General features: G+C 54.5%; 1 protein-coding gene across 4 annotated transcripts in view; it reads left to right on the forward strand.

Moving 5' to 3' along the window:
* DPYSL3 (dihydropyrimidinase like 3) overlaps positions 1 to 26,257 on the forward strand; it is a 41,715-nt gene that overhangs the window by 14,924 nt on the left and 534 nt on the right. For 2 of the 4 annotated variants that reach the window (XM_075056291.1, XM_075056292.1), the window contains exons 1-13: positions 2,550 to 2,695; positions 10,117 to 10,205; positions 12,549 to 12,733; positions 13,791 to 13,955; positions 14,210 to 14,271; positions 14,692 to 14,772; positions 17,101 to 17,169; positions 19,738 to 19,858; positions 20,892 to 21,048; positions 23,880 to 24,021; positions 24,373 to 24,543; positions 25,148 to 25,327; positions 25,956 to 26,118. In XM_075056291.1, coding sequence (XP_074912392.1) covers positions 2,657 to 2,695; positions 10,117 to 10,205; positions 12,549 to 12,733; positions 13,791 to 13,955; positions 14,210 to 14,271; positions 14,692 to 14,772; positions 17,101 to 17,169; positions 19,738 to 19,858; positions 20,892 to 21,048; positions 23,880 to 24,021; positions 24,373 to 24,543; positions 25,148 to 25,327; positions 25,956 to 26,118 — 1,624 coding nt within the window. In that variant the 5' untranslated portion in view covers positions 2,550 to 2,656. Of the gene's footprint in view, positions 1 to 2,549; positions 2,696 to 10,116; positions 10,206 to 12,548; positions 12,734 to 13,790; positions 13,956 to 14,209; positions 14,272 to 14,691; positions 14,773 to 17,100; positions 17,170 to 19,737; positions 19,859 to 20,891; positions 21,049 to 23,879; positions 24,022 to 24,372; positions 24,544 to 25,147; positions 25,328 to 25,955; positions 26,119 to 26,257 lie in introns of those variants that run through there. The other 2 variants (XM_075056288.1, XM_075056290.1) reach the window with 1 other exon arrangement.

The raw sequence follows: 26,257 nt of genomic DNA on the forward strand, positions 1-26,257 counted from the left end.
AGGTCTCGCTGATGGCGTTCAGGGCTCTGCACATGAGAGGAGTCACAGCTGGCCTGGGAGAGAAAGAGAGATTCAGGCCTGGCCATGGCTCTGCAGGGCAGCGGACCTGCCGGCAGCATCGTGGATCGCGTCAGACAGGAGAGGGCAGACAAGTTCTTCCCATCACAGCACAACTCCAGCTGGCCCAGTCCTGGCTGTCAGTGGGGGTCCCAGGCCCAGCATCATCTGGCTCAGCACATGCTGAATACTTGTAACCAATTCCACAGTTTAAACCTTCCTACCAAGATCACAGCTGAGGAAATACAGCAGTCCTTAGCACTGCCAGCTCTCGTAGTGTTTACACAGGACACGGAGCCAGATGCGTAGGGCATTTTATTTTTTTTTAAATGTTTCCAATTCTTATGCTTGTGCAGGAAAGTTTAAGGTCATCCAGATGCGCTCCAGCAGTACCAAAATATCCATTCTTTTAGAAATCTCTTTCATTTTTACTCACTAATATTACATGGAAAAGTTTCAGCTTAAAAGACCCCTGTTTGTGGCTTGCTCCCCTGGTTGCCCTCTCTGTAGGCTGGACCGGGGTGCAGACTGGGGCCCCTCCACAGCCACCCCAAGCCCAGGGCTTCCCTGGCAGAGGGGCACGGGCCCGGAGGCTGGGCTCTGCCCGGGGCCAGCTGCCTGGTGGGTGATGCCGGGTGCCTGGCACCTGGTGTGCAGAGGGTGGCAACCCCCGCTCACTGCACGGGGGGTTGTGTGCGGGGAGCGGTGTGCGGTGCCCAGTACGGGATACCCGGTGTGTGGGGAACGGTGTCCGGAGCCCAGTACCCAATAGCCGGTGCGCAGGCAGTGGTGCCCGGAGCGCAGTATGGGATACCTGTTGCGCAGGGAGCGGTGCGTGGTGCCCGGTACCCAATACCCGGTGCATGGGGAGTGGTGTCCGGAGCACAGTATGGGATACCCGGTGCACGGGGAGTGGTGCGTGGTACCCGATAACCGGTGCATGGGGACCGGTGTCTGGAGCCCAGTACCCGATACCCAGTGCACAGGCAGTCGTGCCCGGAGCGCAGTACGGGATACCCGTTGCACGGGGAGTGGTGCATGGTGCCCAGTATGGGATACCCGTTGCGCGGGGAAGTGGTGTCTGGAGCCCAGCACCTGATACCCGTTGCACGGGGAGCGGTGCCCGGAGCGCAGTACGGGATACCGGGTGCACGGGGAGCGGTGCCCGGAGCGCAGTACGGGATACCGGGTGCACGGGGAGCGGTGCCCGGAGCGCAGTACGGGATACCGGGTGCACGGGGAGCGGTGCCCGGAGCGCAGTACGGGATACCCGTTGCGCGGGGAGCGGTGCCCGGTACCCGATACCCGGTGCACGGGAAGTGGTGTCTGGAGCCCAGTACCTGATACCCGTTGCGCGGGGAGTGGTGCCCGGTACCCGATACCGGGTGCACGGGAGCGGTGCCCGGAGCGCAGTACGGGATACCGGGTGCACGGGGAGCGGTGCCCGGAGCGCAGTACGGGATACCCGTTGCGCGGGGAGCAGTGCCCGGAGCGCAGTACGGGATACCCGGTGCGCGGGGAGCGGTGCCCGGAGCGCAGTACGGGATACCGGGTGCACGGGGAGCGGTGCCCGGAGCGCAGTACGGGATACCCGGTGCACGGGGAGCGGTGCCCGGTACCCGATACCCGTTGCGCGGGGAGCGGTGCCCGGAGCGCAGTACGGGATACCCGTTGCGCGGGGAGCGGTGCCCGGAGCGCAGTACGGGATACCCGGTGCGCGGGGAGCGGTGCCCGGAGCGCAGTACGGGATACCCGGTGCGCGGGGAGCGGTGCCCGGAGCGCAGTACGGGATACCCGGTGCGCGGGGAGCGGTGCCCGGAGCGCAGTACGGGATACCCGGTGCGCGGGGAGCGGTGCCCGGAGCGCAGTACGGGATACCCGGTGCGCGGGGAGCGGTGCCCGGAGCGCAGTACGGGATACCCGGTGCGCGGGGAGCGGTGCCCGGAGCGCAGTACGGGATACCCGGTGCGCGGGGAGCGGTGCCCGGTACCCGATACCCGGTGCACGGGAAGTGGTGTCTGGAGCCCAGTACCTGATACCCGTTGTGCGGGGAGCGGTGCCCGGTACCCGATACCGGGTGCACGGGAGCGGTGCCCGGAGCGCAGTACGGGATACCCGGTGCACGGGGAGCGGTGCCCGGTACCCGATACCCGTTGCGCGGGGAGCGGTGCCCGGAGCGCAGTACGGGATACCCGGTGCGCGGGGAGCGGTGCCCGGAGCGCAGTACGGGATGCCGGGTGCACGGGGAGCGGTGCCCGGAGCGCAGTACGGGATACCGGGTGCGCGGGGAGCGGTGCCCGGAGCGCAGTACGGGATACCCGGTGCACGGGGAGCGGTGCCCGGTACCCGATACCCGTTGCGCGGGGAGCGGTGCCCGGAGCGCGGTACGGGATACCCGTTGCGCGGGCAGCCGTGCCCGGTACCCGGTGGCGGAGCGCCCCCTGGCGGCCGCGGGCGGCGCCGTGGGCGGGGCCGGGCGGGGCGGGCGGCCGTCCCCGGTGGCGGCTGGCACGGCGGGCGCGGGCTCGGGCTCGCCTTTGTGCGGAGCCGGCGCGGAGGGCAGCGCAGGCGGCGGCGGCGGGTCGGGGCGGGCGGCGCCATGTCGTACCAGGGCAAGAAGAACATCCCGCGCATCACGGTGGGCGCCGCGGGGCGGGCTGTGCGGGGGGGGGCCGCTGCCGGCGGCGGGCGGGGAGCGCGGGGCGGGCGGCGGTGCCCGGGGCGGGCGGGGAGCGCGGGGCCGGTGCCCGGCGCCGCGGGCCGGCCCGGGGCGGCGGCGGCGGCGCGCAGACAAAGAGCCGCGGCCCGGCCCGCCGCCCGCGCAGGTGTCCCGGCGCCGCCGGTGAGCCCGGGCTGGGCAGAGCCGCGCCCCGGCGGGCTGAGCCCCGGCTGGAGCTGCTCCGGCGGCACCCGCTCCCCGGGCACGGCCCGCGTCCCCGCCTGGAGCAACCCGGCAGCGGCTCGGGCGGCCCCCGCTCCCGCAGAGCCGGCTCGCCGGGCGGGCGCGGTGACCCGCCGGGGCGCAGACCGGTCCGCCCAGCCCATCGTGCGAGCGGGGCCGGGGGCGCCGGCGGGGAGCGGGCGGCCGTTCCCGGGGCGCGGCGGGGCCGGGAGCGCGGGCGGGGGCGCGGCCCGGCGAACGCCTGGGCTGGCCCGCAGGGCGTTCCCCGCGCTCGCTGCCCCCGCCGCATCCCGAGCCGTTCCCCTGCCTTGCCGCATCAGGTGCGGCGGGGCCGGTGGCTGGCGCGGCGGCGCGGGGACCACACCTCCCGCCGGCCGCCAGGAGAAAGAGGCTGGCCGACATCTTTTCTTGGACGGTGCGGGCAGCCCCGCTCCCCGGGGTCCCACCGATGCCTCTCTCTGCTGAGCTCGCCCCGGGGCTTTCATGCTGCGATCCAGCTTGCGGCCTCCCTCCGCTTCCCCCGGGCCCTCCCTAGAGCAGGCGGCGCGGGGCTCTCTTCTGGGAGAGCCGTCAGGTCTTTCATCTTGTTGACAGCTTTTCGCTGGCTTCCCGTAGCTCTTGTTTTCACTCCTGAGGACAGCTTTGGCCCCTTGAAGAAAAAGGAAAAACAAAGCACTTGGGTTTCACTATTCCTTCTCATGTACAGGTGGGAGCAAAATCCTCCCAAAGAAGCACAAAGATCGTTACCACTGCAAAGAGAAATTCCTTTGTCAACCCAGATTCAATTGCTTTAATAAGCAATATCACCGCTTTACACATCTTGCCTTTTCTGTATCCTTAGACCACCGTGGTGACAACGTTACTCCTGCAGGTGGGATTTCTCCTGTTCTCTGGGGCTTTTTCTACAAGGACCTTTATGATATGCTTTACTGATATGCAGGGCTTGTTCCTGTTCCTCTGGGATCTGGCAGGAACTTTCTCACCTCCATGGTAACAAAATCTCACAAGTTGCTTTATTTCTCCCAATTAAATCCTTTCCTCAGCCTGCTGAAGCTGAAAATGCTGTGGGTGAGTGGTGTCTGCGTAGCTGACACAGGTATTGCAGGTAGCTCTCCCTTCTGACTTCTGCAGCTTGGTGACGGCCCTCCAGGACTCACTTGCCCTGTTCTGCAGCATTATCGTGTCCTGGTTGGGGTGGAGGAGATTGCTCTGGAGTTCTGGTCAAATGACCCTTATGTCCTGAACCCATGCTTTGACGCCCATGGGAAGCAATGAAGTGAAGTCAGGTTTCAGGTGGTCTTCTCTATTTTTATAGAAGGCAGAATGAAAATCTCAGCTATGGTGTCTCCCCTAGAACAACGCTTCTTCTGTCCCTTTCCGCAGATTGTGTCCCTTTCGGGCATTGTTTTGATTGTTTATTCCTCCTTCCTAGATTTCCGCCCCAGAATCTGTTCTTGCATGTCAGGACACATAGCGACTTCTGGGGATGGCAGATTGTTCAGCTAAGCTGCGCTTGTTGTTAGAGATTTTTGGGACTGTGTTGCACCATTAGAATATAAGATATCTCAGAGAACTTTAAAGCATCACAGCTGGGGGGAGGTCTGGAGTATGAGAGTATACAGAGAATTATAGGAGTCACCTTGTGCTGGCAGGTAACTCGCCTATAGATCTCAAAGCTAATAGCACTGAAGCAATGACTGAGCCTGCAAATGAAGGGAGTGGTGCCTTCCACTCTTCTGTCACCCAAGCAAGCAGCAGGTTTGGCTTTTTTTTGTGAAGGTTGTATTGGAAATCTGAGTATTTTTACTTCCTGACAGCTATTGTTTGAACTGTCTAGTATGATTCTGGAGATGCACAAACACTCCTTCCTGGTTCATCTCATACTCAACAGTGCTGCAATCGGAATTTGCAGTTAGTTTCTGACAGTAACATATGAAAAGCCACAGTTTGCATGTTGTATCTGCAGCAATTTCTGGGCTTTTCTAGGACAGCTATTTCAGTGGAGAAGCCAGGAGCATGAGTGAATGGTGCATGTGTTTGTGTGAGATAAATTGCTGTGGGAATTATTCCCAACCTGAATTGTAAAAGCCTATATGTTGTCAAAAGCTACATGTGACAGTGTGACAGGCAAGACTGTAGCCATTGAAGGAAGACTGAGAAATATGGGCATATCTGTTGGTTGTGATGTGGAGAAAACATGGAGAGGGGAGGTTAACTGTGTCTTTTGGCTTTCTCAGTGATTGCTTCATCAGCTTGGTATGGAAGTGTTGCTCTTCATTGTGCCTTAGGTTGTGCACAGTCCATCAGAGACAAGTAAATGTAGTATTACTTTCCAAGTGTGTGCTGATGCTGGAATATCCAGCTCAGGAGAATAGTAATTTCAAACCTTGTGTGTCTATTGAGAGACTTTTTATTAGTTCCTTTTCTTTGGTTGTTTGGAGATATAATCAAAATACTTCCCCTCCTTTCCACAGTATGTTTTCCTATCCCTGCGGAAAGAGAGGTGGAAGACTAAAGTGGTGAAATGCCTTGCCCTGGTTTCACAAAATAACTGTTAACAGAGCAGTTGGTTGAATCAAAATTGCCCAGTCTTTGTGCTTTGGTGACAAAAACCATTCCTATCCCAGGTAGACTGGAGTTCCCGTATTTTTTCTTGGTGCGAGCCATGCCCATCCTGTTCAACCACCCTGTCACAGCCCACAAGCACCATCTCTGTGATGTCTCTGGCATCTCTAAAAACAATGAGGTCTGCCTGGGGATTGCAGTTCTATTTTGTGTCAGGTGCAAGCGGGGAGAAAAGCCTCAGTTACTGACTAGACAGATTTTGATAAACTGGCAACTGTCAGGATGGCATTTCTTACCATACCGACAGACCGTAGGGAATCACTGAGTGTAGCTGGTGGCTGGCCATCTATCCCTGTGATTCCAGCCAGGGGTTGTTCTGTGCTGTTGTGTGGTACCTTAGTAAGGAGGAGACATCAGCTACTGATGAAATGCTATTGCAATTAGTGCCTCTTCTTTTACAAGGGAGAGAGCAGTAAAGCCATACACCTGCTTCCATGCTACCCTAATTATGCCCTTGTGCTTTGTAAACAAGGTGAGCACTATTCTTGGCTGGATTCAGGAGCCTTCTGGAAGCTGCTGCCTCTCTTTCCTTCTGCAGTGTCACACTGAGAAATGTTAAGAGACCCCCTGATATTTTTGGATCTCAAAAGGCCAGGTGATGCTTAAGAGCATCAGGAGCAGAGTGTGCGCGTGAGGGAATGGGTAATGGTTTTGAAAGCTTGATCCCAAATGCCAACAGGCAGAGAGACGGGGAGTGTTCCACAAAAAGGCTTCCCAGCATGGCAGGGCTGTTGGGGGCTGGTGGTGATCCCACCCACCGGGTTTTGGCAGAGCTGTGCTGGAAGGATGCTTTCAGGCGTGTCCTTGTGGGGCAGCACCTGTGTCTGCAGAAATGGGTGGTCACAAAAGGTACCACAACGGTGACAAATGAACTGTCGCCGGCGGCATGGAGACTTGTTGAGACACAGTCGGCGGTGATGATCAGGCTGGCAAGCCTGACAGGTCTGTGCCAGCGGTCAGGTAGAGCCGTGTGCGTGCAGCCGCGGTCTGCGTGGCACCTTTCACTCACGCTGTGGCTTCGGCCCTTTGCACAGAGGCTGGCCCCCACTTGCCACCCAGAGCCAGGGGCTGAGCTGGGCAGCAGAGGTGGCCGGGATTTGGGCCCTGGGCACGCTCGCCCAGTCCTGCAGCGCTTCTGCTGGGCCGGGAGGAAAGGTGCTCCCCACGGTGCCTCCGCGGCTCCTGGTGCAGGAGGGTTTTTCCATCTGCTAACAATGGCTGATGACACAGCCTGACACTGGCTGGCGTGGAGACGTGGTGGGTGTGGAGATGCACAAATGAGCCCTGGCAGGGGAAACAGTGCATTTATTGTAATCTGAGGCTGCTCTGGCAGCGTGTGCTGCAGAAGCCTGTCTATTAAGTCAGGCTTGTTTCCTCGTAACTGCTTCATTCTCTTCCATTCTTGTTCCCCTGCCTCTTAACGTCTGGGTGCACTCCGGAACGATGCCAGAGCCTGTAGATGTGGTGTCATTTGAATATTACTTATTTTACTTTATTATATTTTTTTCCTCGTAGTTGGTGGGTAGGCGCTGATGCAGCCCTTCTCTCTCCTGCGGGCATGGGGGGTGTCTGGCAGCCGGGCTCGGGGCAGGCCCTGAGGCAGCGCCCGATCCCCTGAATGAGCGCCTTGTTTGTGCTCCAGCCATTATGGACCTCACAATTTTGTGTACTAACAGAGTTAGCACTGAGCAGCCCTTCACATCTGCCACAGAATGACCATTTGTGTTTGTGGCCAGGCATATTTTCTGAGTTCATATTAACAGTTTATTCAGTAATTGTCAAGTGCTGCAGTCTCCTGCCCCCATGCCGCCTTTGCCTGTCTCCCTTTGCTTTCTCTTGTCTGATGCACAGGGAGAGGCAGGCCAGCATCAGTATTTGCTGGCATTCCTGTGCTCTAGTGAGAGCGAGCTCCAGGGACTTCGGGAAAGCAAGTTGGGAAGGTTTAAAGGGTATGGGCAAGACAAAAAATACTGGAGGCCCAGTTGTGTTATTGGATCTGGGCAGGTAGACTCTTTTTTTCTCATCGTGTAGGCTAGGTAAAGCCAAGGAGGATCTGCCAGGGCACAGGCGACTGGTTATGTGGGAGAAACTCTTTACAGTTGACTGAAAGATAAAACAAGAATCTTCTTCTCTGTGTTTCTAACTGTGGCCCTGATTCTTCCATAGCTGACACCTGATACTGTTGCTTGGTAGTTTCTATCTGCATTTCTTGTACTGTTACTTAAATACTCATCATTTGCATCCATGGGAGCCACAGCTCAGCTGCTTGCCCTGTGTGACCAATAGGCTATAAGCAACTGGTTGTGGTCACACTTTGCTCTTTTAGGGGTTTTTGAACTTAAAATTACAGTATTGTTAGTGAGGTGACAACTGGATAGACACAAAAAGAAGGACAAGCGCCCTGTGCCGGCGGAGGAGGAGAATCGGCAGCTAGTCCACAGCATTTGTTTGTGCACAGGGTCCTCAGCCCCAAAGCCAAGCATTGCCTGGCGTGTGCCCATCGGGGAGAGACGTGGCACAGGCTGAGCGCTGGCCCGAGGACCCAGGACTCCTGGGCCAGCACACACCCGGCTGTCCTCGAGCCTTGGCTGTCCCTGAGGAAAAGGGCTGCAAGTGAGAGGTGGTAATGGTCCCCCAGGTTGCTAGTCAAGGCCAGTATCTTCGTGTGCTGGTTGTAATCTCTGAAAGCTAGCTGTTTAAGGGAGCTGTGCGGGGAGGTCTGTGACCAGCAATGTGCCCTTGCTTCCAGACCCCCCTGAGACAGCACAGTTCTGCTAGACCTCTGTGCCGATGTGTTAGCTTAGGTCAGGGGAGAAGGGGAGCTGACCCCGGGTCTGCTTGTCAGGGAGGACGGTGGGTGGGAGGGGAACAGAGGAACAACTCAGCTGTGCGCTTTTCTCGGTGGGAGGCAAGGCTCCTGATCGGCATTAAGCTGCGCTGAGTGGGGAAGGTAGATCCCTGTTGCTGGAGCTTGGGTTGCTGGTCATCGGTATAGCCGTGGGAAGGCCCTGGTCTGGGAAGCAAGGAGAGACTGTGGCTCTTCCCCCTGCATCAGCGCTGAGCTGCAGCCGGGGTTGAGAGCGCCGTGCATTCTGATCCTTTCCCCACCCAGTTTCTTTGTCTTGACTGTCTGTGGATGAGATTGCCGTAAAAACGCACACGGGTCTCAGGGCTTTGGCTGCTGCAAGCTGCAGGGACACAGGGGGATTCTCTTGCATCTTTCTGTTGCCAGGGAGGAAGCTGCGAATTAGCACCACTGTGGTGATACTTCCAGAAATCGCCCCAGGGGCGGCAGATGAAGAGCAAACCCAGTTCCCTGTAGAGGACGTAATTGTGCAAGAGCTTCACAGGATAAGGCTGGCCTGCGAGCCGTGCTGAAGGCTCCGGTCAGCCGTGGTCCAGGCTCAGACTGTGGAAGGGGGGTGTACTCACATGCCAAAACCTGGGCTGAGGGCACTGGCGGGGAGCAGAGAGGAAAATAAGGGGAGCTTGGAAGCTGGAGGGTTGTTGAAGGCATTTTAAGCAGTCAGGAAGACTGCATATTCTCTGGAACAGCGCTGTCAGCTTATGTCACCTGAATACATGTGAGCCGTGTGTGAGATCGGGCTGTTTGCCCCTGTACTGCCTGCAGCTGGTGTTTGGACTTGTGCAGGTGGAGGTAGAAGAGCAGGACCTCAGCCTTCCCAGTTCCTCAGGACAGGGTCTGTTCCCCACAGGACAGTGTCCATTCTCTCCCATCAGTGTATGCTGGGTTGCCCAGGTCCAGAAGCATGAATATAGGAAGAGCATAAGAGAGTTCTGGTCTGGATGCTCCTCCACTGTCTGGCTGTGCTCCTTCAGAGAAGGCTGCTGGCCACTTAGGTCAGTAGAAAGGAGAAGAGAGGAGGTGGTAAATGGTAAGATGGTAACACAGTTCAATGTTTCCTGGGTCGTGTGTAGACCTGTGACGTTGTGAAATACCTCAGGACTACGCTGAGCATTGTAGGGGAGGGATGGATTCCACCATCTTCAGGGTTGCCTCTCCTGTTGGTGGTCTTTGCAAGGTGGTAACAGATGAGAGAGATTTAAATTGTCTTCTTTAATGCAACTTATTTCGCATGGTATTTGGATAAGATTTAAGGATATGCCCTTAGTAACAAACTTGCTGTAAATACTGGTGTGTGGCTTGTGCTGCCTGCAGATTTATGTGCATAATGACCTGGTGTAGGAAGCTTTTGACTTGTCTCTGTATATTTTATGGAAGCATATTTGCTGTGTCCCCAGTGACTCTCCTTTGTACTCATTCTGCCTCAATGGTTTTTCTGGCAGCACCTGTTCCATTCAGAAACAGCCTTACGAATATGATTTTGTCAATCCTTTCCTCTTGTCCTGTTGTTTCAAGTGTTGGTACAGATGTGAACTTTCTGCAGTATCGACTGTTGGGGTGATCCATCTGATGCAGTAGGAGAGCACCCAAGAAGGGCACCAAACTGGCTGCTGAGAAGCATGTGTATTGCCTGCTGCTGACAACTGCTGTGTTCTTCCCTTCACAGAGTGATCGTCTCCTTATTAAAGGAGGGAGAATAGTTAATGATGACCAGTCATTCTATGCTGACATTTACATGGAGGATGGCCTCATAAAGTAAGTATGGGACTTCTGTTATCTCTCTCTCCCCTTAGATCAGCTTCAGGTCAGATGGTTATTGGCTTTTTGTCGATGTGGTCTGTTGCCAACTTGCCAGCCAGTAAAACTTGATAGCCCACTCTGGTTAGAGGGTCAGCTCTCTGCAGTGTGTGTGAGCACATATGTGATTGCCTGACGTGTTTCCATAGTAACTCCAGTGACTGAACTGCAGTCGGGCTGGTGATTTTGTGATACAGCATGCATTGTACAACAAAGCTGCATCTAATTGCACCAGGAACAAGATTTATCTTTGATTCCTGTTTTGCCCTGTGTTAACAGTATTAGTATGAATGACCCCACACAAGATCCCATTTGTTAGCCCTAACAAGGACAGTGCTGTGCTGCAGGTCATCTGCATCCCTGAGATTTTCAGGAATTGCAGGCAAACCTCTAGGGCCCCCCAGCTTCTTCGTGTGTGTTTCAGAGGTGCAGTAATAACTCCATTGTTCAAAGGCTGGAGTTCAAATGTGGCAAGTGTATCACATTGGGACCAGCTCCAAGCTGGGTGAATTGAAAGAACCGTGATAGTTTATAGCAGAGAGACTTGAAAAGCCATTGCTTGCTCTATGGTAAGAGGAAAATATCCAGCCTTCCCAGGATGGTATATTTTAAAAGTCTAGCAGAGAAGTACATCAGGAAGTATTTTTATGAGGCTGTTTTTAGCTGGTGGACAAGAGCATTCATGATTGACTAGTACTTGTACCCAGGCAGGGATCAGAGCCAGCTTCAGGTCTTGCTATGGCACAGACTTTCTGGGTATCCTTGGGCAAATCACTTAGCCTCTGGTCTGCAGCCTGGAGGTCACAGAATTTCATTGCCTTGGAAGTGAAATGTTCTCGCAAGTGAATTCTGGTAAGAATACAGTGAGCAGTTTAAATCCTTTGCTGATGGATTCATCTGAATAAAAGTGATGGAAAGAGCTGCTGGTTTATTGCTGTGAGGACACTGGAGTAAGCAGTTTTGTCAACAGAACTTTTGTTACGCTAAGGAAAGAAACTTGCAAAGTGACTAAGGTTGAATGAAATGCAAAAATGGAATTTGCTCCTCTTTTACCTCCCTAGTGTGCCAAGGAAACCAGAAATTTTCCACTAAAACCAACTTGTCTTTTATCTTGATTTATCAGGGAAGACTGAGGAAGGTTTGATGAAAATAGGATTTCTGAAAGAAGAGATTTGAAGGCTGAGTGCTACATATGGACAGATAAAGGGATTGAGGGGGCGGGAGCCTGAGTGAAGGGAGTCCTAAGGTTCAGGTGACCTGGCCTGCAGGAGGACTGGGTATGTCTAGGGAGGAGAATGTTGTGTGCTAGAACAGCACAAACTCCAGAGGACTATAATAGTATTTTAGGTTGTGAATAGATGTATACTGGAACTTTTTACGTTTCCTGTTTTCAGAAGATATTTTTAGGTACTTGGGATTTTAGCTGCCTTCACTACATCATGGTCCTGCTGATAGCAAAGATGTCCTTCAGGAGCATGAAGGAGACAATGTGAGAAGGGAGGTCCTGGGGACGGGAGGACTCTGTGCGCCTTGGGAGGAGAGTGAGCCCAGTGCTTCCAGGCTGTGCTGTGAGCTCAGCCGGGCTGCAGCCAGCCATGCTGTGAGCTTTGTGAGCTCCTCCCCAGCTCTCTGGAGGGAAGCTTCCCTTTACCCTTGGGACTTTGTGCTGTGAGCAGCATTACAAGTCCCTGACAAGCCCTGAGCTGGCCTAGCAGCTGTGGCATTACAGTGGGAAATCATCTTTCTCTGTAAGTAAGCTTCAGGCTTGAGCCTTACTTAAGGTGGGCAGAAGGATGGGCGAGAGGAGAGATTAGGGGTGCAGCTTACTGGAAGCAGGGCTGGTGTCAGGTTTTGTGAGCATGCACCCTGGGTGAACAGGTAGGACCGCTACACTGGAAACGCTTGCAGGAGTCTGACTCACGAGTCTGTGGGGTATGAAGTGTCCTAGGCAGCTTCTCACCATACACTGCAGAGATCTGTGTGCCCATCAGACCATACTCTTCAGCTACCCCAACCCAGTGCCTGCCCCAGACAGCAGGTGCCATCATAGACACCACTAGAGCAGTCGGACAGATGGCAGCCACCCCTGGACTATGCAAATCGCAGGCTTAAGCAAGCCAGACAATCCTGCATTTTGCTGCAGTTAGGTGGTTTCACTCTGCTGGCTCCTGCAAGCCCAGGTGTGGGAGTGGGGCACTTCTGCCATAGGTGGGAGTTGACCAGGCTGCTCCCTAACTGAACTGTTCATTGATTATGTTGTGGCTGGTTTTCCTTTGTACCATCTTGGTATCATCTCATCAGGCAGATTGGAGACAATCTGATTGTCCCTGGAGGGGTCAAAACCATAGAAGCCAATGGGAAGATGGTGATCCCTGGAGGAATTGATGTCCACACTCGCCTGCAGATGCCATACAAGGGGATGACAGCTGTGGATGATTTCTTCCAAGGAACGAAAGCGGCCCTGGCTGGTGGAACTACCATGATCAGTGAGTGCAGCAGGCAGGTCCTGTACATGACAGTAGCCAGCACTCTTGGAACATTGCCCAGTTATCTGTTTTTCTCTTTGCTTTTCTCAGTCGTCTTTGTTTTAAAGGTCCATGACAGTGTGCTCATCTTTTTTGTGATCTCTGTCAGTTTAGTCTAGAGAATTAGGATTGGGATGAATCTTTGGAGTCCTTAGTCACAACGAAGTGGTGGGACAGGAGATTTGCATAGGACCCCTTGCCCTTGCAGATCCCATATTCTGCAGTGTTTCATTCTCTACAGCCACTGGTGCCCCTGGGACCCTCAAAAAGGAACAACGGCATAACTTTTTTTCCCTGTTAAATAAAAATAGGGCAGCATGATGCTTAGAGGATTCTGAGCAGAGGAACAGAGCAATGTCCTGGCATCCCGCACTGCTCGGAAATAAACAGCGTTAATGGAAAAGGAAGGGGAGTTCTCAGATCGTTCCCTGGGGGAGGCCATGGCTGTGTGCTGGTTTGAGGTCCAGGTTTTACTGCTGTGCAGTGGTCACAGCTGTGTATGCTGCAGGGTTCCTTGGGATGCAGGAGCAACTGTTGATCCTTCCAGTAAAGGACTGGGTTTCTTGTCCTCCCCCCACTGTTTCTGCTTCCCCCGGGCCAAAAAAATAAGTTGTGTGAAATGGACTGCGGCAAGGCAAGGGGATTACATGGTGGGCAATAAAAGGTGCATTAGTATGGCAGCGTGGGAGGAGGCTATGTGTTAATGGGATGGAAGTGGGGGTGAGGAAGGACGAGGCCCTTCAGCTTCCAGCTGATTTCTCAGCAGAAGCCTGTAAAAGCCCCTGGTCCTGTGCCAAGGGCTGTTAAGCAAAGGCTCTGTGTGCTTCCCTGCTGATAAGTGCACTTGGAGGAGCCCAGGCACATGGCAGAGGCGGTGGGGGCCTCTTCGGAGCTGCCCTGAAGCTGCTGAGGAGACAAGCCTGGGATGGCGGAGATGCCTGGCAGCGTGCAGGGCCGCGGTGGGGTGGTCCGGGAGGGGAGCCCTCGCCCACCCCTTGCCCCCACTGTGCCGCTGCAGTGGACCACGTGGTGCCGGACCCCGAGTCCAGCCTGGCAGAGGCGTTGGAGCGGTGGCGGGAGCGGGCCGACGGGAAGGCCTGCTGCGACTACGCGCTGCACGTGGACATCCCCCGCTGGAGCGACCGCATCCGGCAGGAGCTGCACACCATGGTCCAAGAGAAAGGTTTGTTGCCCTCCGCTCCCTGCGCGTGGGCCGTGGCGAGCCGCGTCCCCTCGCCAAGGAGGGCAAGGGGCGACTGTGCTGTCGTCCGTCCTCTCGCTGTCGAGCGCCGGCTGGGGTCCTGCGCAGCCGTGAGTGGGAGTTGTGCCCTGCGGATGAGCTGGTGGGGAAGGCAGCCCGGAGCAGGCAGCCTGACCAGACCGTCTGGGAGGGAGAGCCCCCGGCTCACCCCTCTCTCCTCTCTGCTCTGCCCCTAGGAGTTAACTCCTTCATGGTGTACATGGCCTACAAGGATTTGTACCAGATGTCGAACACCGAGGTGAGACCCCCTTCGCCGCCTTGGTTGCGTCGATGCGAGGGGCAGCGGGGGACGCGGCAGCCATGCTGGGCGGGCTGGGGCGGCGGGCGGCCGGGCCTCGAGGTTCCCCTCCTCTGCCCTCGCTGCCTTCCGAGGGCTGCCCCCAGGCTGCGGCCATGGTGTGCCAGCTGCGGGCTGGCCGGGCCCCTGCGCCGCCGGTGGGGGCAGAGGTCTGGCGTGGAGATCGCTAAGAGCATCCACCGGCGGCCACGGCCTTCGGAGAGCACTGTCCGGCACGGCCAGAGCCGGTCCCAGCGTGCCCACGCCGGGCCCTGCCGCTGCCAGGGCCTTCGGCTGAAGGGCCGTGTGGGGTGCCGAGGCCATGCACAGGCTGGGGCAGTCTGTCTGCTTGGTAATCGTTTTTTCTTGTCTCTGTTTTAGCTGTATGAGATATTCAGCTGCCTGGCAGAGCTGGGTGCCATAGCTCAAGTTCATGCTGAAAATGGGGACATAATTGCACAGGTAACTAACTACTCTTCTGGTATGCAGGGACTGAAAGTCTATCCCAGGCAGATTTGGCGTGGGGCATTAGCAAAATGGCTTTAAAGCTGCATGGACATCTTTTGCAAGGTGATCTCTTTGATGCTCAGCAGCAATATCAAATTTACGAAGACTTTCTGCTGTGAGTATGTGGTTCGTAAGCAAATCTGAAATAGTGTATTAGCCATTATCTAAATGGAAGAGAGTGGGCCATCAAGTACAGTATGTTCATTCCAACCGCAGCTCTTTTTCAGTGTGGAGAGGCAGAGACCTTTGCCTTGCACATAATCAGCTGAGAGTTAAAGTGTATTGAAAAGTGCCATGGCAAGAGAGGAATCTTCTCCCTGCTGCAAGCGAGCAGCTGGCTAATGGAGCTGGATTTGCAAGGGAATTGTTATGAGGGATGTGGTTTGGTGTTCAAGTAGGCAGTCTGTATTGGCCCGCTGTGTTGTAATTGGTGCTGGATGAGAGAAAGTCCAAATGTTTTGATTTTCATTAAGACGGAGAAGACATTGCTCAGTTACGCTCTGCAACTAGTTTTTTCCTGTCTGTCTCATTCTTGGGAGTTGAAGAAGTGTGAACTAAGGGGTCATTCTTTGAACATCCTCTCAGACTGCAACGATCAGTTTTTCTTTGGACTTTTTAGAGCTGCAGTGCACAATTGGATGGCTTTTTCACATGAGAGCAAAGAGTCATCAGAGGAATTGTATTGGCTAGAGTTTCTCTACTTCAGCACCAGCCTAACCACAAAATGCCCCAAAACTATTAGTTGGTAGCACTTCACAGCCCTGGGAATTGCTTCCTTCTGTCAGGATTGATTGAAAAATCCCACGCTGATGTGGGGCTCAGCATGTTGTTAGCACAAAGAATGATGCTTGTAGTTATCTGCTGGTGGTGGTTCCCAAGAAGAAGGCGGAGGATTTGTCCTCTCCATTTGCCATTTCAGTCCATTTTATTTCAGGGGTTCTGGTGACTGTGTGTTTCTCCAGTTTGGTCAACATAGGAGAGGAGGTTGCAGGGGAAGAGATGCGATGCATGGCCTGAACAGAAATAGACATGAGCAGAGCTCCCGACTTCAGACTCTGACATGCTGTAGGTGGTGGGAGAGTGCTTCGTGGTGGGTGAAGAGCAAGACGCGAGTATTGTCAAGTCTTTGCTTGGCACTTTCACTTGGCAGAGAACGTGTCAGAGGAGGTGACACACAGCACTTACCTGCTGTGCAGCCTCATCCTTTGATACACTCCTCCAACAGCTGTGAACACATCTGTTATCGTTGCAGGAGTTACACAGTCTTGACACAGATTGGTGGCATTATTTAATGCCCATAATATGCTCAGTACTCTACAAGGCACGAGAAAAAGTGCATAAAACTGCTTGCTTACAGGCTTAATATTACTGCTGCTGTGCATCCACTTCATGCCCCACAACACCTCTTGGAGAAATGTTGCCTGTTGTGCAACTACATGTGGTTTCTGCAAGTCAAGGGCGGGTGTTGGGTGAGAGCAAACACATGCGTTGCCACAGGCAGCGACAGCATGTGGATAAAGGTGTGAGGGTCGCGTCAGAAAGATCCCCGAGTGCCTTGGTCAGGGAAGACCATGAAGTCCCCCTGCATGTTTCCTTTGAGCTCTGTCAAAGGGAGACGTTTGAAACGAGGGAATACAAGAGAAGTCTCTAGGGTACAGACAGGAGATAGGCAGGCCAGCACATGTGGTGCACACACACACAATTATCCATGGTCCTTAATTATAACAGCGAAATACTTGGGATAATGTTAATATTGGAACTAACACCATACACCACCAGCTTCTATAGAAATCGATACAGGACATGATTTAGCACTTGCTGATTTCCAAATTATTAAATAACAGCACTGGGGACCCAGGAGTAACCTTGGGATGAGAATTTTTTTATTGGCTTTAATGATTATTTTGTCAATAGTTTCTACTCGGACTACTTGCTTTTCAGAAGGGGAGCCAGGGAGGGCCTTAGAAAGGGACTGTAAACATCAAGTGCTATACATGGAGCTGGGGGGTTTTGTACCCTTTTTCCCTCCACACTGTGCTTGTTTCATTGAAGAGGTTTCAGTTGGTGTCTATGGTCCCTCCAAGCCCTCCTGTTTCCCCATCCTCCCTCTTTCTCTCTCAGACTCCTTGAGGGTGCAGCAGCCTCTCACTGTGCGCGGTGGCCCCACAGGATGCAGGGTGGTGGCAGTCCCGAGGGAAGGGCTCGACACGGGAGGGATCTGCTTTTCTGTGTCGTTGATAGTTCACAGCCCTGTAACATCCCTCTGTCCTTTCAATGTCCTAGGAGCAAACCAGGATGTTGGAGATGGGAATAACCGGCCCCGAGGGCCATGTGCTGAGCAGACCTGAGGAGGTAAGGTGCAAATGACAGTACCAGCCTTGCTGCACTGAAGAGCTATCCCCACAAGTCACAGTAGGGCTTAGTGTATGTAGTGGGGCCAAGCAAGCATCCGGGTTGTGTGTGTGTATGCATGCATCCATGGGTATCCATTTATACAGGCAATACTGCCTTGTTCATCATCAGCTCAGGAAAGAGCGAGGTGCATGTTTGTGACAAACATTTTTCAGTCTTGCTTGAGTCTCCTAGCAGAGACAAGGGCTTCTGAGTCTCTCAGAGGTTAATCGATCAACAAAAAGGTCTATATGGCTGTAGCAGTATTTGGGGCTGGTTTGGGAGCATTTGTCTTATATAGGTGGCTCCCATGGGTGTGAGAGGCCTGAGGAGAATCAAATGGTGAGTTTTAGTTCCTCTGAAAATTCACCGTTGATGTCTGTCTGAGTGCAGACAGATTCCAGCCTCTTCCTGCTTAATCTCTGTTTAGAGTCTAAAGTGCGTTTCAAAATCAGACAGGCAAAGCCATTGGTGGAAGGAGTGGGAGGGAAGGAGAGGGGGAATTCCCTGGTTACAAATCATTGTCAAGACACTAATTAGATTACTTCTAATTTTAGCTTGCAGGGTATTTTTCTGTTTGGTCCATTAATCTGAGTTGAGTCTAATTTTAGACAGGTTTTCTTGAGATAGCTCCCCGCTGAGAGGTGCTTTAAACTTTCCACAGCATGTGAAAGAAGAGAACAATAGGAATTTGGTACAATAGCAAAGCTGAGCAGGGGAACACTGGGACGGATTTGTACTTCAGGGTCTGCTGGAAATAAAATCAGTTGGCTTAAATTAAAAGTGTAGGAAGTTGACTGTATTATAGCTGGTAACAACATATATAGCCTAGTGTAATACAGTGCTTATTCTCTCTGAAGTATGAGAGTGTAAAGCATTTACCTGTACAGGGAAGAGACTCAATATCAAATACAATAGATCAGAGTCCCTCTATGTGTAAACTGCCATTTATTTTTATGGCTCTAGACCCATTGCCACTAGTTGGCAAGCTAACCCACGATTACGGGATGCTGTGGTTGTGCCAGGATTTGGGAACTGTCTTATTATCATAAGACAGCGCTGCGGTTCTTCTCGTCCAAAGCTGGTAAAACGTTGTTGAGTGTTTGATCTTGAAATGCCATTAAAGCATAACGCAACTGACAACAGTGCAAGAAGGCTCTAGATATCATCTGTCCAGCTAAATCCAGATCTCATTGCCTTTGAAAATAAACAGTGTCCCTCTTCCAGAACATACTCTACCTGGGAAAATGTTAGGTAGAGCACCGATGACCCTGCTACCCCCCGTAAAGCCTGCAGGTTGATGGCAAAGCATTGGGAGAGTGGTCCATAGCTCTGTGGGTCTGCTTTGTCCCGGAGAGACCTCAGTGGGGGTTAAAGACATGCTCTTCTATCAGGTGATGGTGGTGACCCGGTAGGGCAGGATGGTGCTGCTCCAGATTGTAACCTGCTGTGAAGCGTATTCAGTGATGGCTCTGTTGGCTCCTATCCACATGTTAAACCCCGTCAACTACTCGAAGTCCATAAGTGGGCTGATAGAAATGTTTTCTGTTTAAATTTCTTTTTAAGGAGTCTTGAAGCAGAAGAGAAAAACCTCTTTTCACTGTGCAGCAAATAGGCCTGCAGAAGTACAAGAGGTGTACGAGTGCATGTGTGTCTGGGTGCAGTGGTCTGCTTCTCCTGCTACTGGGAGAATTAAGCTTGCACAGCCAGCTGCCTGGCCTGCAGGCAGTTACTGCGTTCCCTGCAGCTGGCAGTCCTGGCCTCCCCCGGGAGCTAGCTGATTGGTACATTGTCTTTTTAAGGCTTCTGTTTTGAACTTTCTCATGCTGAAGCTTGAAGCCAAACTGTAGAGCAAACACTTGGAGAATCTCGGGGGTTGAGCTCAGGCTGAGCACGGGCTGATGTAATAGTCCAAAGATATCCCTTGTGATCGAAATCCACCCTCTGCTAACAGCAGGACAGTGAAACATGGGGCGGGTGTCAGCAGGCTGGGATGAGCAGCAGCTGTATTGCAGGACAGCCAGACCGTGATGCAAACAGCGTGCCAGCGCATAGCTCGTTGCACCCCAGCCACAGGCAGGGTGACGTTTGGTTAAACCAAACACAGCCGCAGGAGAGCCTGGATCTGTGAGCGGTCTGAAGGGGCAGACCCTTTCGCTGTCTGGCGTAAGCCAGTGAGCCATGCTGTCAAGTGCGGGCAGCAGTCCCTGGCCTTCTCTGACTGTCAGGAGAGCTGGAACCAGACAGTGGAAAAAACAGCCGATGCAGCTCTGCGCTCGACCCCGAGCACAGTCCAGACAGCACTCCCCTGCTGAGCGTTGTGTGGCTGTAGCCTGCGATTTGGGCCAGGCCCTAGGAAGACTGAGGCTTCACCCCTCAGGTCTCCCTGATTAACCTGTCCCTGGGGAGTCCAGGGTAAGACCGAGGGCACAGAGTGTCAGCAGCAATCCGTGGTGTGCCGAGAGGAACAGGGGCTCCTCCCTACTCACCCAGTACTCCTCTGCAGCCCTGCACTGTTCTCTTTTCCAGCTGGAAGCAGAAGCTGTCTTCCGGGCCATCACTATTGCCAGCCAGACCAACTGTCCTCTCTATGTGACTAAAGTGATGAGCAAAAGTGCTGCTGACCTCATCTCGCAAGCCAGAAAAAAAGGTGAGTGGTAGCTGCTGCTGCACACAGCGTTGCTGTTGCTGCTGGGATCCTGGACAGCTGGATTAAGTGGTGCCCATGTCCTCATGATTGTTTTGCCAAGACTGCCACTGTGCCTTGAGTGCAAGTCCAGTGCTTCCCCTTCTGCTGGGGAGCAGTTAGTTCAGGGATTTACCTGACTTGTGAAGGGCACGGGGACACTGCATCAGGCCACATGGAGCCGCCTCCTGTTGTCACATCAGGTAACATCAACAACTGCAGGTAGGAGCGGTGCTTTAAACACCAAAGTTTGTCTGTGGCTGTGAAGGGCTCTCTGAGGAGACTCGTCTGATCCATGTGCAAGTGGTTTGAGCTGCTGCATATAGCTCTGGCCTCCCTTTGAAATCCTGGCCCCTCAGAGGTTCCCGGGTGCCTTTTGATGTGGCCGGGGGCTCCATTTGTCACTGGTGGTGGAGCGCAGGGACTCCCCACACACATGTGGGCACGTCAGATTGCCTGACCCCTGCCAGGTGTGCCTGCGCTGCTGGTCAGCTCTGAGATGTGGCTGTCACCAAAGTCAGCAGGGTGAAATGCCCCTGCTACAGCGTGGGACACCAGTGCTTGCAGGAGGGCCTAGAGGGACCAGGGGCCTCGCTTCCCAGGAGCATGGCTGGGGCAGAGCAGGTTGGGAAGCAGCCATGTGCTGGGGCAGGAGGCCAGGTTTCCAGCATTGTTTGTCTCTCTGCGGTGTCTTCTGGGGAACATAGCTCTGTGGCCGTGCCTTCCTGTGCCATGCTCCAGCCAGGCTTGCTGTGCCAGCAGGATCTGTGCCCTTGAGCAGGAGGGCTCTGTGGTGATGGTGGGCAGGTCTCGCCCCTAATGTGAGCCTTGCTGTCCCTCCTGCCTGCCCCAGCACCTGAGGTCCACGCAGGCAGTGTGGGACAGCCCAATGTGGGTCTGGCTGTCCTCTGCGTATGGCAGACTGTTGGTAGTGTTGTGGAACAGAGAATGTCTCCAGGCTCCACCAAACCAGCATCCTTTCTGTCCTCCTTTCCAGGCAATGTGGTGTTTGGTGAGCCAATCACAGCCAGTCTCGGGACCGACGGGACACACTACTGGAGCAAGAACTGGGCCAAGGCTGCGGCATTTGTGGTCTCTCCACCTCTGAGCCCAGATCCAACAACTCCTGACTACATCAACTCCCTCCTGGCCAGGTGAGTGACAGCTCTGCTGGGTGATGCTGCTAGCAGGACGAAGCAGACTCTGGCCTTGGATAGGGGAGGAAGAGGTTAGGGAATACCCAGGCAGTGTAGACCTTAGTCCAACCTGAACCACTTCACTGTAGGTATTTAATGAGCTGACTGATGAAATGGCTTTGGCTCAGAGCTGTGGTGGCTTATCTCTGAGAGCAGAGGAAGGACTGGGGAGGCACTATAAGCTTAACGTCAGTAATGCGAAAAATACCAGGGCAAGTAGTCATGAACCATTTTAAATGCCCTGAAGAAGGCAAAGAAATGAGGACCAGCTAACACAGACTTGTCAATGAAAGCATTCACCAAGCTGGAGAAGCCCTTCTGCATGTGCAGGGTGGGGAATGGCTGCCTGGGTTGCAATAGTGCAGGAGAAGGTGGAGGGGTTACAGTTGTCACAAGCTGGTGGGGGCTTACCAGTCGAATACAAAGCAGATGTTTTCTCATGCCTGTACAGGTGAGCAGTAGTACAGCCTGCAGAGTGCATGAGGCCTTTAAGAGCAGCTCGTGCACATCTGACAGGGGTGGTAGGTCATTTTTGCACCCTGAAGGCAAGGGGGTGGGGAAGGGATTTGTTGAAAATAGAGAGCAAACAATACAAGCACTTCAGCAATTTGCTTTGACCTTTCACAGTTATACTCCATCCTCTCACTGGCAAGGCACGCGCAGCAGCTAGGGACGCAGAGCTCATTGCTGGCCCTGTCCACGCGCCGCGTGTGAATCACACGCCCCTCTCACCCTGTGTTTGTATGTCTAACTCTGCATGTGGTGGCTGGTCTGTGTTAACCAGGGAATGACTGACACTGAGGATCCCCTCAAATGACCTTTGAGGTAATGCTGTAAACATCTCTGACTAGATGAGCAAGGGATCACTGGTCAGTAAGAGGTGTCTCGGCAGAGCAGCACATTAGGATAAACCTGCGGTGTGCCAGGGCGGATATGTCATGGCTGGTGTAAGAGAGGTGCCAGTGCGTTTGGGGTCTGAATATGCAGCTCACCCTGGATTTTGCTTGGTCAAGGAGCAAGAGATGCCTCTGCTCAGTCTGGATGTATGAAATAGGTGCAGGTCTTAGGGACTGGCAGGGAAAAGTGAGCCCAGCTCCTGAACTGACTTTCTAATCCTTCCCTTCCACTTCAAATTTACCCCAGACCTCAGAGGAGGGGCCAGAGCACTTCCCAGTCCCTGCAGCCCACAGGCATCTGTTCTGACCCCTTTCCCATGCCATTTTCTGTGAGGCTTCAGCAGGAGCAGAGGCTGCGAGGCTCCAGCTGGGCTGGATGGCTTGTTTTCTTCCACCGGCACAAATCTGGTGGAGATTAGGAAGCATGTTGTGTCATCAGCCTGGGCCTCTGGCTGCGCAGTCAGTAAGACATATGGCAGAAATTATCAGAGGAAGATGGAGATTACCAGTGGATTAGGGCTGATTCGCAGCCCTGAGCAGAGCCGTTGTGTCCTCACCATCCTGGGTTCAGGCACAGCCTGTCTGGGAGCCAGGTGCTCAGCCACTTGCCTCATGCAGGCAGAATTTGGCCTGCTTCCTTTCGCCCAGTGGCAATGACTTCCCAGCTGCTGCCTATCCACTGCTCTCTGAGGACCCAGCAGCAGCCAGGTGACTTCCAGGGAGCCATGGGCAGCTCTTTGCCCTGCTTTGCCTGTTGGCAGCTTGCAGGCTCTGCTTGTTCCTGCCCTCTGCCATCATTGTCAGGATCAGGATGGGTCAGGGCATGTCATCTGACCGGTGAGCCCTTCTGGGCAGAGGAGTCTGGATAACAGCACTGGGCAGCACCTGCTGTAGAGCACTGCAGGGAAGCCTTTCTGGGCCTCCTGGAGAGAGCTGCTTCTGGAGAGTCCTGCCTCTCTTCACCCCACTGTCAGATTTACATGTGGCCATGGGGGGCATTTGCTTTTGTAGCAGTGATGTGGCAGAGATGCTGTAGCTTGGGCCAGAGGCTGCAGCTTGGACCAGCCTGCACTTGCAAGCACACCTTCTTGGTCTGCACTGCTGGCTGCTGCAGCTCATGCTGTGAGTGTCCATGAGGGGCTGAGAGGAGCTTCTGCCAGACAAAATGTCTCAGGCCAGAGCCCTGGAGCCAGGCTGAGGTGCTCTCCTTGCTGGGGAAGGTTGGCAGTGTGAGTGGCGGGCAGTCCACAGGCTCAGCTCCCCATAAGCCCACTCCTGCAGCCGTGTCCCCTCTCCCAGAGGCAGGGTGACACCTGCCCACAGCAGGCTTCCTGTGGGGCAGGGGAGGGCTGCGCTTGCCCCTCAGGGTACAGGAGCTGGCAGTACACAACGAAAGAGCTGGCTCTGGGTACAGTCCTCGGGTGGAAAGGCCTCTTTCTCCCTGTGTGGCAGAAAGGCTGCTCTCCCAAGCAGACCTGACAAATTGCCAGAAATTATTTTTCTGACTCACACTGGGATGGTTTTTTCTCTGTGTTAGTGCAAATGATGGAGTCCGGTATGGAAGGACATCTTTTGGCTTGACACAAAGGCCACCCTGTTCCCTGGGAGCTGAGCTGTTGGCTCCTCTTGTGTGCAGGATGCTGTCCGTGTCCCAGGCAGGCAGCGCAGTGTGGCGGAGCTCTCTTGCCCCCATGCCCCCAGGTGATGTGGCTGTCACAGAGGATGAGTTGGGTGGAAGGCTTCAGACTGAGGAGCCATTGAAATGAGGGTGGAGAGTAAAACAGAACTGAGCCAGGGGCCACCCGTGCCCAGAGGAGATCCATGTCCCTCGTGTCCCTGCTGTTGACTAACCACAAAACAACTGACGATGCTGTTGTTACCACCACCCCTCAGTGGTGACCTGCAGGTTTCAGGAAGTGCCCACTGTACGTTCAGCACTGCACAGAAAGCAATTGGAAAAGACAACTTCACGGCGATCCCAGAAGGGACCAACGGCATAGAGGAACGAATGTCTGTCATCTGGGACAAGGCAGTGGTAAGAGTCATGCCAGGGAGAGGGCAAGATTGGGCAGGGTTGACGGACACTTCGGACACCCATGTTCTTGCCCCCACAGAGCTGGACACCCAGCTGCCTGTCTCCTCTCTGGCTTTGAGAGTCAAAACAAGCCAGAGCGGGAGAGGCAGCTGTCATGGGTTCAGGCTGAACAGCCAGGAGCTGTGACTATGCCCCCAGTTTTTGGTCTGTCTCATGCCAATAGTAAGATTAGCTGCAGCGGTCTGGGCCCAGCCAGCCAGCAGCTTGTGTGGGAGTGAGTCTGGTGCTTCCTGGGGCTCTTAGCTCTCCCTTTCCCCAAAAGAGTGCTTAGTTCTCTTTGTGTCTGAGCAGGCCACAGGAAAGATGGATGAAAACCAGTTTGTGGCTGTGACGAGCACTAATGCTGCAAAAATCTTCAACCTGTACCCACGGAAAGGGAGAATAGCAGTGGGCTCAGACAGCGATCTGGTTATATGGGATCCTGATGCAGTGAAGATCGTCACGGCAAAAACCCATCAATCTGTAAGCCCTCTGCTCATCTGTGGGAATGCTGGAGAGTGGGGTGCGAGTAGCACTGTTTGAAGGCTACCTGGCTGCTGGGAGCTTGGTGCTGCCCTGCCATGCTGGGCTCTGAGGAGGAGGAGGACTGAATCTGAGTGCTGGGCGATGCCAGCTGTGACTGTGGGGTAGGATGTCTCTGAGCCCTGGGCTCTGCACACAGGGCTTTTCTCACCCTGCTGTGTTGCTCTTCTGAGCCTGGCCCACGCAGGTGTAAGGACGTGCATTTCTCCTTATCTGGGTTCCTCTTCCTGGTACAAATTTTTCCTGAGTTTGCCAGCATGCTTTGTTCATGCCTTACCTCAAGCCTAGGCCCTGCCTTCCTCTGTTGCTGGAGTCCTTGCTCACAGTGAGCTCCGAAGCAGCAGGTCCTGGTCCATGTTGGGAGCTCTGGTGGGTTCTTAGTGTGATGGACTAGTGAACTAAAGGAGGCCTCTGGGGCAGGCGAGGCTGTTAGAGGTGTCTTCTCCCTGCACTGGTGACTTCAGCAGCGAGGGGGGACTAAACAGCCCTGAGTGGGCAGGCAGTGCTCACATCCCTCCTGACCATCATCCCCTGGTTGCTGCAGGCGGCTGAATACAACATCTTTGAAGGGATGGAGCTACGTGGGGCCCCACTGGTTGTCATATGCCAGGGGAAGATCATGCTGGAGGATGGCAACCTGCATGTGACCCAGGGGACTGGACGCTTCCTGCCCAGCAGCCCTTTCCCTGACTATGTCTACAAGCGCATCAAAGCCAGGAGGAAGGTGAGGAGACAGGAACGCCAGGAGACATAGTTGGGACACTGTTAACCCAGATTGCCCTTTTCCCTAATAACTGATAGGTTTTCCTTGGCTGTTCTCTGTGGACCCTGGAAACAGTACTGCAAACTGGTGTATTTTGAACCTACAGCTGGGATAGCTAAGGCCTGGGTAGAGAGCTTTGACCTTAGTGTTGACGGTGTGCCACCACTGGAGGCAGATGCTCATCTGGGTCAACAGTGGGTGATGCCTGCCCTTGTTGCTGTCCTGCTGCAGCAGGAGTCTGGAGGGAAGTGCTGAGTTAAAAACGAGGAGACTGGGCAAAATGGCCTTCTCCTCCATCCACACAGCACAAACCCATGCTGAGGGATTGCCTGTTGCACCAGGCACTGCACACTTTGCAGGGCAGGAGTGAAGGGAGGCCGTCACACAGGAGGTGGGTGGTGGGGCTGTGCCAGGCCTCAATGCTGCAGGAAGGTCTTGGGCATGCAGGACAGAGGGGCACAGCGGTGGCAGCATGAATTGCCTCTGCGGTGGGACTGGGGAGCCAAGGATCGCTGCAGCCTGACACTGCCATGGCAGGACGCTCCCTGGGAGCAGAGAAGCGTCACTGTCCTCTTCTCTCTGGTGACAGATGGCGGAGATGCATGCTGTGCCCCGGGGCATGTATGATGGACCCGTGTTTGACCTGACCACCACCCCCAAGGGGGGCACCCCTGCAGGGTCAACCAGGGGGTCCCCCACACGGCAGACACCCCCCGTCAGGAACCTCCATCAGTCTGGATTCAGCCTGTCAGGTGAACAAAAGCGGCGGCTGGGCTGGGAGAATGCAGAGCCACTGGCCATGCTGTCCCAGCCCCTGGCCTGGGGCAGGGGGCAGCTGGGAGATAGCCTGGGGCAAGCTGAGCACAAGAGTGGAGCACGGCAATGTGAGAC

The sequence above is a fragment of the Buteo buteo genome, chromosome 24, assembly GCF_964188355.1.
Source record: "Buteo buteo chromosome 24, bButBut1.hap1.1, whole genome shotgun sequence".
Classification (NCBI taxonomy): domain Eukaryota; kingdom Metazoa; phylum Chordata; class Aves; order Accipitriformes; family Accipitridae; genus Buteo; species Buteo buteo.